The sequence below is a fragment of the Citrus sinensis genome, chromosome 7, assembly GCF_022201045.2.
Source record: "Citrus sinensis cultivar Valencia sweet orange chromosome 7, DVS_A1.0, whole genome shotgun sequence".
Lineage (NCBI taxonomy): Eukaryota > Viridiplantae > Streptophyta > Magnoliopsida > Sapindales > Rutaceae > Citrus > Citrus sinensis.
Genome location: NC_068562.1, coordinates 6,951,209 through 6,962,235, shown reverse-complemented (window position 1 = coordinate 6,962,235; position 11,027 = coordinate 6,951,209). Strand labels below are relative to the sequence as shown.

The 11,027-nt window shown below is 32.8% G+C and overlaps 1 protein-coding gene across 1 annotated transcript; it reads left to right on the top strand.

Moving 5' to 3' along the window:
- On the top strand, positions 1–3,181 carry LOC102623872 (protein IQ-DOMAIN 6). The gene is made up of 5 exons (XM_006465942.4): positions 1–268; positions 385–615; positions 1,472–1,702; positions 1,807–1,920; positions 2,073–3,181. The coding sequence occupies exons 1-5, from the start codon at positions 200–202 to the stop codon at positions 2,697–2,699; spliced, it is 1,272 nt and encodes a 423-aa protein (XP_006466005.2). The 5' UTR covers positions 1–199; the 3' UTR covers positions 2,700–3,181.
- The last annotated feature ends 7,846 nt before the right edge of the window (positions 3,182–11,027 follow it).

Genomic DNA, 11,027 nt, shown 5'->3' with positions numbered 1-11,027 from the left:
TCCACCAACGGTTCGTTGCCAGAAAACTGGTTTTCAAAATTCAAAGAATCACAAACGAAGAAAATAGTTTTCAAATTACCATTCTTCTATTATCAACTTCTGTCTCCAAAAAAAAAAAAATTAAATTAAATAAACTCACAACTCTGTTTTCAAATTAGATTTCGTTTCCGGAAAAGAGTTTGCTGTAAATTATCTTGAAATGGGCGTCTCAGGAAAATGGCTGAAATCACTTGTGACTCTAAGTAAAAAGCCCCAGATCGCAGACAACGTAAGTAACAACAAAAAAATTAAGAATAAAAAAATTCTGTTTTTTGTTTACTTTTTTTTTTAATTGTTTCCCATGTTTTTCGTTATTTTATTTTTGGGTGTATGTTTATTTTGCAGGAAAAAGTGAATGACAAGACCAAGAAGAAGTGGAGGCTATGGAGGAGTTCATCGGAAGGGTATGGATCTTCATCAAAGAGAAGTCACTTGGCGGCATCAGAGTCGTCCGATTCCGATGATGCTTTCGGTGCAGCTATGGCTACTGTGGTCCGTGCTCTACCCAAAGATTTCAGGTTGATCAGGCAAGAATGGGCAGCAATTCGGATCCAAACGGCCTTTCGAGGATTGTTGGTAATTGGGTTCTTCTTCTCTTTCTGTTTCATCAGATTTCCAGAACTAATATTTAATTATGTGTGCAACTGTGTCAAATTTTTATTTAATTTAATTTTCTACCATCTGTTCTGGTTCAGGACCGTGACCTTTAGATGTGTAGAAATAGTTTCAGTTATAGGTATATGCATTGAAAAGAAAATTTTATACAACTACAATTTTTGGAATTTTGTTATATAAACAATCGTCTAGGCAAGCTTAGCTTTGGAGTAATAAGCTGGTGAGATTTCTAATTCTACATAGTTGGTGAAGATCAATTTTTGACAAATGAGAAGGAAAATAGCTCATGATTTTGGTCCTGTATGTATCCGTATGGCCTCCATTAATTTGTTTGAGTCTGTTGACCCATTTCATAGTTGTGTGGAAAAAAGTTGGATTTGGATTTGTAAGGACATTTTGTGCTGATATGGTTGTATAATATCTTACTTATAGATGAGGTTCATCATGTTGCTTCATCTTAACGAGAAGCGTGAGAGGTCAAAGAAAATAACCAGATGTTTTATTCAGGTTTTTCTGAATATGCAAGTTTGTTGAATGTAAAATCCAGAAACAATGTTCGTTTCCTAGTGTGCTGTCCTCTTTTCCTCTTTCTAAAAGCTGAAAAAACAGAAGAGTCACTATCTTCAAGTGAACTAAACCATTTGAAAGATCGGTCTGGAAAACAGCCATTGTGGCTTAATCAATGGGGTGTCGAAGTTTATCAGTCTATTACACAACAGTGAGCTATGTCATAGAATCTTACGATACTTATTTGGAGAAGAGTCATGTGTGCTTTATAGTTTTCATCTTTTGTGTGTGAATTTCGAAATGATTGCAGGCAAGACGGGCCTTCAGGGCCTTGAAAGCTGTGGTCAGGCTCCAAGCAATATTTCGAGGCCGACACGTCCGGAAGCAAGCTGCTGTGACACTGAGGTGCATGCAAGCTCTTGTCCGAGTTCAGGCTCAAGTAAGGGCAAGGTCTGTGGGGATGGCTTCTGAAAAGCAGGCTATGATGCATAGCCTGTTGGACGAACATTGCAGCCAGGTTGACCCCACCACACAGGCTGAGGTTAGATGTTCTCAGATTTATATGATTCTGGGTGGTAGTATTGTTACATATGTGAAATGCAAAGGTAATGTTGTTTGTTATGTGTTGGGTGTTATTGATTGCAGAAAGGATGGTGTGATATTCCTGGAACTGCGGAAGAAGTTAGAACAAAGCTACAGCTGAGGCAAGAAGGAGCAATCAAGAGGGAGAGAGCAATTGCATACTACCTCTCCCAAAAGGTTCTTTCTTATCCTTCATCTTGGTCAGCTATTTAGCAGAACGCATTTTCTAATTAATGCTGTGTGGTAAAGAGAAATTCATAAGCGCTTAATTAAGATATATAGCCTTAATTGTATAAATTCACAGTATGTCTAATTTTCTTTGCTTTCAGCAATCAAGATCATGTCCTAGTCCAAATTCAAGAACAAACAAGCCTGTAAAGTCCATCAAACATCATAGGCTGGATAAGAAGGGCCACGGCTGGAGCTGGCTAGACAGTTGGATGGCAGTTAAACCGTGGGATAGCAGGTTGTTCGAAGAGATGCATTCAGACCCGTCAGAGATGACTCCTTTCTATCGGAAAAGTGAAGACAACATTGTTGGGTTTTATTCCTGTTCTTCCGAGCAAGACTCGGTGAAAGGAAGAAGGAATAATGTCAATACTAAAATTATTGCTAAACCTCCTATAACTACTCAGATTACTCGCTCATCATCCTCCCCGAGTTCTGAATCTCTTTATGACGGGACCTCACCATCCACTTCATCTTCATCCACATCTGTAACTCCAATTTCCGGCAATACACTCACGATGGAAAGAGCAGAAGAGAGTTACTACCGAAAACCCAGCTACATGAATCTCACTCGGTCTATCAAAGCTAAGCAAAAAGCATCGAGGTTTTGTTCTCCTAAGAAGTGGATGGAACTTTCTAATGGAGACGACAGAAGCTTGGCTGATTCTGAACCATCATTCAATTTGTGCAAAGATCTATACCCACCAATACCATTGGGGCCGACATGATCAGCTGAAGTATCAACGACATTAAGGTTTCTTGAGTTCAACAGCTTGTTGCACATTGCAAATTACATAGAGATTTTCATCATAGGATTAATTCTTGATCCAAACAAGTATAATGGCATATTATTATTTGAGATATTTATACTAAAAATGTAGATGTTTGGCAGGATTTTGTTCATAGAGTTGAAAGAAATATGCACTACTTCCGTGAGTTAATGGACGTTCTGATAGAAGATTGAATTGTCATTTCCTCTTCTATTTATTTGTAAGAAAAGTTGTAGAGAAATGACATTAAGTTTTAGCGTATATTGTTGTTGAGTATTGGAATTTTCAATGAAGATTGAAAGAGTGCTGTTTTGAGGTTTAAGGAGGCTTCTTGTTTGTTCTATCACTAGCTTGGTTGTATATGGGACGAAAACAAGACTGCAGGTGACATCTATTTCACACCGTTTCTTGTTCTTCTTCATTGTTTTGTTGTCCCCGTTTATCTAATTCCATCTAGTCCAGTCAAATACGGTTCACAAATCCCATAAAAATTTCAGGAAAAATGGCATGGATGGAAATTATTTAGCTTTATCGAAATATTGAAGATTCTCATATACTTTGCAGGCAGGATAGCATACATATCAGATAAAGATTTTCTAGCTTTATCAAAAACATGAAAGATTCTCCCAAGTAGTGATTAAGCTCTTTTCCATGAATACCCCACATACAAAGCCAATAATAATTCATGGAAGAATCAAACACAAAAGAAACTGTGGGGTGTCTTTGTTTTCTCGTAATTAAGCACTCAGAATTTTGATTCAGTTTTCAATGCTTTTCATTCTGGTCCCAGAAATTGAATAAGCTCAATCATAAAGCAAAATGGTATTACAGCTCACAGGTAACTCTTAAACAACAGGCTAGCTTGCTGCTAAAAGCAATTCCAATTTTCAAGGACCATGCATAAGATTTCAAATCATGCGACTAGCAATAATTAAGCTCTATCAAACATTGGTCAATATAAATGACTATGATATGTTACCATTAAACACAAATAAAATAAGTTTCGATCAAATGAAATAACCGTGCATGGCCATTGATGTAACGTTTATATAACAAATTATGGTCCCGTTATTCACGCTCAAATAGAAGGACCACAATCATCAACCTCGTCCCAGCTGACGAATATTGTGAATGAGTTGATGTTTTCATCTCTTTCAAGAAATTGAAAGAAATGCAAAGACGATATTAAACAAAATACACAGGCTTAACAACCACATAATGACTACAATATAGAGTTGTCTGATACAATGCTCCCACCGCCACTCTCTCTTGAAAAACCTTGAATTTTTTATGTCTTTGTTACTAACCCCTCCAATGAACAACACGATATTATAGATATACACTAACAACGATATACTAGAGGTGTTGATATGAGTATATAAATTTTTTTATTTTTTATTTTTGGTTACAAGTTTTACATACGTTACAGATGACAAATAACTCGTAGCTTTAACAACAGCGCATGCATACAGTAGCAAATTTTGATGTTCACATGATATAGAGACCGCACAAGATGAAATGGTTAATGGGTCAGTTTCAGAAGTGAGTACCAGATTATACATTTTGGGTAGCTTTAGACAGTATCTTCAATAGGTTAGAGTTTGACTTCTCTCTCAAGAGCATGAATTGCATATAGAGGACAAAAACAAGAAGATGAGGTACCGCGTGGGAGGAAGCACAAAGTAAAGCAAAAAAACAAGTTTGGTATCATCAAAAGCTGTAAGCTTTTCTTGGATGCATATGCATGCAGGGCAATGAAGGCAATGCAATGTAAGCATACGTATGTGTCAAAGTTGATATGATTTGATGAAAAGTAAAGAAAAGAGAAAAGTTATGGGAAAGCTTTCCTTCAAGTGTGAGTAAGTGGACTTTCTTTCGATGGGGGATTGGCATGAAGAGAAGGAAGCATTGTGGGGTCTCAAATCATCGCTATTTTATTGCATACTCATGAAATTCTTTTATGTGATAGGAGAGTTACATTACATTACGCATTACAAAATAAGGATGCTACTAACAAAAAAACATATTGGATGCACTAACAGATTAAAAAAATTATAGTTTTCAATATATTAAAATCTATATATTAGTGGAAACGAGGATATTCTAATTAAAGAAGAACTATTTAATGAGATAATTATACCTGGTGACATATATTTTTAAAATATTGGATCAAGTGACAATCCGTTAATTTTTACTACTAATTCTAACGAACCAAGGGTAAAATAAAAAAAAGATTTATTTTATGATTAATTATACATGTGTGACACAAGTTTTGACAAATTTCAAAATGATGACACATGATCTAAAAATACTCAATCATGCGACAATTCGTTAATTGTTACTGTAAATTCTAACAGATCGAAGGTAATATTAGGAAAAAAAGATTTATTATATTGATTTACTTTTTTCATTTTCCTCTCTCACTATCTTCTTCTTCTTTCATTTTCTCTAGTTCTTTTTCTCTTTATTTCTCCGTCCTCTTCCATTCATTTTTTGCTCTCTTTTTCTCTTTTTTTCTTCATCTTCTTCAATTCGTTTTCTTTTCCCCCCCCCCCCCCCTTCCTCCTTTCTTCATCTTCTCCACGGCTATAGCATGATAGCAGCTGCAAGCTCATGGAACCAAAGAAGTAGTTTGATTCAACAAGAAATTAAAAAAAATAGTTTGATTTAACAAAAAAAATCTCTGTTAACTATATATTTATAAGTCGGGCAGAAACATCATTTTGTCACTAATTATAGGGCATAATTTGTTCATAATTAATTGACTACTCCCGCTAGAGTTAACAACTTGTCATCTAATCGAGTACTTTTAAAACATAAGTTATATTTTTTAAACATGTCAAAACAAGTGTCAAGCATCACATGATGGTAATCAATCCTAAAATAAATTTATTTTTCTAATTTTACTCTTGGTCCATTAGAATTAATGGTAAAAATAATGGATTGTGACCTCATAGAGTATCTTTAAAAAAAAAATAAAGACATCCACATTAGACAAGAATTATATGTATAAGGACTCTATACACACTTAATATTTAACGAGATAAATATATGTCTCCGTCAAATAATTGGTAGCTAGCTAGCTAGCCAGCCATGCATGATTGATTGATGAAGATGTACGCATATCAAGTTTGTTGATTTCCACATGCAAATTCTTTTATTGTTGTCAAAATTATTAGGATTCCTTATCAATTGTCAAGGGTAAAAGAAGTTTTGAGTTTAATGTATATGATTGCGCATCACTTTTCTCATGAAATAAAGTGATTGTCTAGTAACCCTATTGCATACTCCGCTCACCCCACCCATTATTCTTATCGCAAACTCCATAATTTATAGAAAAATAATTGTTCATGCGGGCATCCTACTGTAAGAACTAGTTAATCTTCTTTTACCAAAATAAAAAAATAAATAAAATCAATTCTTGTCACATCTGCGTTTTGGTCTTGAGGCGCTCATAACTAGTGAGAATAGGGCCATCATTAGCTAATTAATTACATGTAAATATGTCTCGGTTCTATGTACGAGTCAAAATCAAAAGGGGACTAAATTTGTAACCCTCATATATCTCACATTATTGATCTTATAAATACGATGGGACATTAAGACGTTTGGAATTTTTAGCATTTCATTACATGGAAAGGAATGATATATGTCAATTTTAGTTTGATATATATAAGAGATGCAAAAATGAAAAGAAAGGAAAAAAGAGAGAAACTTTCTTGAATGAAAATGACCTAAATCAATACCAAGATTTTTCTTTCAAAGACGACAAATAAATACCTCGCTAGCTATTGATATGAATGAAAATAAAGGAAAACAAAAAAAAAACCCTCTTGAATGAAAATGACCTATACCAAAATCAAAATTTTCTTTCAAAGAGGACAAAGAAATACCTTGCTAGATATTAATTTGTGATATAGAGATGCACAGGGTGCTGACTTCACAGTATTTTAGAAGTTGGGATGAAACAAAATTTCTGCTACTGTTTGTGTCTTCTGATGGCTCAACAAATAAAGCAAAAGAGTCTGATGCTATTAATTGTTGCATGTGCAACAATTAAGTCAAGAATCTTTATTGGTCCTATGGGTTATCTATTTCTTTCATCACAAGCATTCCAAACTCTTACTTTTTCTTTCAGGACCATGTGGGAAAGTTCAAATATGTGTAACCTAAAGTACTTAGCAAATAAACCTTCATCACAGGAACTAGATTATAAACCCAATTTTTTTTTTTAACTTTTGGTTAATTTCAAGGCTCAATAATATGCAGCTCGCTTCCCAAAATAGAAAAAGAATATGCCTTTCTTGTCATGTTTCCTATTTTCCCTACTACTATGTTTTGAACCAATTTTCAGGGAAAAATATATTAAAAGGATCTTTTTTGTTTTTAATTTTTTTATGCTTCTTAATTTTTCTTTTTTAATTCAGAATTATCAATCTTTAGTTGGCTAAACACATTTTTTATGCTTCTTTCTAACAACCTGGAAATCAAAATCATAAAGTTATTTTTTGATTATGACATTCTTGACAACATTTAAACATTCAATTTTTTTTTTAATCATGAACAATAACCATGAAGAAAATTTGTTCTTTAATTATTGATGGTTCCTTTTCTTTTTTTGGAACATAGGTCAAATTCCGATTCAATTATATTAATTACTGCATTTTTCTAACTCAGTATTAATCCCTATATTGAACACATCTCCCAACAACCGAAAAAAATATTCTTAAATAATATTGAATGCCCAGTCGTACAATAATCACCTATACATATATAGAAAATTTAATCTAGATTAAGATATCAAAAAAAATCTAATATATAATTTTTTAGAATAAAAAATCTAATATAGAATTAATCACAAGGAATCTTTCAACGGACAGTAAAACCTTTAATTAATTTACTTTAGTAATCCAATTTGCTTTCATCATTGATCAAAATAAATGCTGCCTTTGGTACCCGAAAAAAGTTGCCATGAGATTTTCCCATTTGCTATTTTTTCGTCCTTCTAAATAAATCCCTTTATCTCTTGTTTTTTGTGAATCAAGTTTAGAAATCCACCTTAATTGCTGTTAGCTATCATGTAACTTTCACTGTTATATGTTAATTTTAATAACAACCCTTTTAATGTTGACATTGCAGTTTACTGCTTAAAATTCTTTTTGTAAATTCTTAGCAGAGAATTAATATAAAAATGATGTGATTAAATTGAATTACTAAACCTGCCGGGAATTGCGACTAGGGTACAGTAGTAGTTTTATATATATAGCAAATTTGGGGAGATAAGTGTAGTTCGACAAAGGGATTATATATGTATAGAAGTGAAGTTTGATTCAAAAATTGATAATTTAGGCAATTAAGCTAGTTCTGTTTTTGCTGCTAGCTCAATTTAGAACCCACTTTGCAAAAGGAAAAGAAAATGGAAAACTTATTAGTGGATTCCTTATACATTTGGAATTATCTACTTGAATAAAACAAAAGGAGCTCTATTTGATCGGAATGGTGACCTAAAGTTGGTTCTTTCAAAGATTATTATTAATCACCTTAGTCCTTGTCAAAAGATTATATTGTTTACAAATATATTGGTGTAGTCCATATTATAATATTGTAAAATTTAGTCTAGACTTGTATGTAATACTTGAATAACATCCAAGAATATATAGGCTAGCTAGGGGCTTTTATTTAATGAAATGAAAAAGTAGTAAATTATGTATGATACTTATTTTAATCGATTAACTAACTATATTGCCATAAGTTAACAAGAATAATGGATCTATAGGAACATTGATCAATATGAAAGAATCATCAAATTGGACGGTGGGGACCCTAACATCCAAGTCTCTTGAAGAATAGTTGGACATTGCGTTATAACTAGTCGAAGCTGGTGTGTGTAAAAACTTTACCACCGCCTCTCTTATTCAGAAGAACTTTTTGGCCCAGTAATTATCAGCATCAATCTAATTCAATGGAGAGAATGAATATGAAAGGTTAAAAGTAATGTAAATGAATAGCTAATTAATTATGGAGCCTATCATATGTAAATGAATATTCTGATTATTCATTATTAGCATCATTATCTTCTTCATTATCTATTCATCGAGTTTGTTATTATCAATAATGAGTTGCCATTAACTAAATCATATTTATGCATATAAGCCCTAATTGTGATAACTGTTCGGGTAGTATATATAAAACTGTATGCATGTGAATGAATATGGCCCCCTCATCAATGTAGACGAAGGGTGTATGTTTTTTTTGGGGGGGAGACGGGTGTGATGTTGAATGTCATAGATATTTTGTGATATGTTGTTGCCTCAATGAAAACCAATTGATTTCTACTTGAGATTGCCCGGGGGGAAAAAAAAATCTAACACCATACCTACCAAATTCCATAATCATATCATTTCATCAAAGTGCTGAGTAAAGAAATAGTTTAATTACAACCATGTAAGCATATCATTGTCCAAGTTATTATAAAAATTAATTATACAATAGTATACTAACTAAATGAAGCTAATTTTTGTTTTCTTTTAAGTAATCAATTAATTGAAGGCGGGCCGGTCGGCAATATTTTATCTGTACTCCAATACCACTGGTGTGTCCTTGCATCTTTCATGTTTACCCTAAAATGGATTCCATGCATTTCTTCTTTTTAAAGATTTGACCCCAGTTGAATCATAACAATCTTTATAGTACATTATGATTACTATTCTTTTGACTTATTAATAATTGTGCTTTATTTTGCGTCTCAAATAAAATGATTATTAATTAAAAGGTACGTTACTACTAATCCTTGTGTTACATGTGGGCTTCTATTCTCTTCAACCTGCAATATTTAAGGATCCAATAAAAGAAAAATCGACATATTCTTAATACACGGTTAACAATGTCTCCCACCCAAGTCCAATCAAGAGAGAAAAAAATGAAAAAGTTGATGAAAAAGCCAAGATTCCATTGGAATTTTTTGCTATCACACAATGGAGCCAAAGTGTTGCCACTAAGTGAACATCAGAAGATGCCTGTAACTAGATATAACTTTTTTTTTCGCTTGAACTAGAAATGTTTCATTCAAATTTTTAGCTGTCTTTCATTGCTTTGCTTTATTAGATCATCCTAAATACAGCCTTTTGGGAATCATTGTTTCAGACTTTTTTATACTTAGCTAGCACTCCAAAATTTGTTTGTCAAATAATTAATAACTCGCTCGATATCAAATTATACTAATGGATGCATGCTTTATCATAAGATCAAAGAGATTCAACTTGATAAATATTAACATCCTTTAAACTGAGAAGAGATGCGAGAGGAATTCAAAGGAGGAAATGAAATAGATCCTTGGAGATTAAATTAGAAAAAGAGATCAATTTATCTTCAATAATTAGGTAATAAACTGATCTATAATCTAATCAACTATAAGAATTAGACTGATTAGTGCTCTAATTAAACTTCTATGTTAAGAAAGATTTTCGACCCGAAAAATCTTTATAAACATGAATATGATTGCATTACTGATACATGTTATATATTATTAATATCAGAGGCATTAGCAACATTAATAATTAGGATTTTGGTTCAGCGAATCACCACAATTATAAATATGACGAGGTCTAACATGAAATTTACATAATATGTTTCTTAACTTCTTTGGCATGTGGAGAAGCGCCCGCTCCCGGCCACCACCCTCCATAAGCCTCAGCATAGTTCTTCCCTTGATGAGAGAAACTAAATCCATTTGAAAGTTGATGAAGTTTTTCGATGAGTAGCAAATAATTGAAAGGGGGATAAGTTAAAATAAAAACGCCTTTTCTTTTTAAAAGTAAAATAATTGTTATCCTAAATTAAAGCTACAAAATATTGTTTAGTCTCCGATTGCCTCAATATTGAATGGATTTGTGTAAATACTCTTTTAATCACTGGAGTTTGAGCTCGAATCTAAAAAAATGATCTAAAACAGTGAAGTTTTTATTTTGCAACGGCTGGATTTAACATAACTACAAGATTCAAATAGTATTTTTATTTGATATAACTTAAAATTCAAAAGATTTATGATACATCAAATGAAAAATAAATGGTAATTAAATACATTTTACGGAATATACGAAGAGACCTTCGTACAACCAATCATATCGTATGGCATTTGTTTATAGAAAATTAACTTGTATAAGAATTTCGTGACTGTGTAGTTTACTCATTACATAATCATCAAAAGCGACGGTGATGAAATGAAGCATGCAAAACTAGTGAAAAGGTTATGTTAAATGACATGACTCATGAGGGGCATCGGATCGA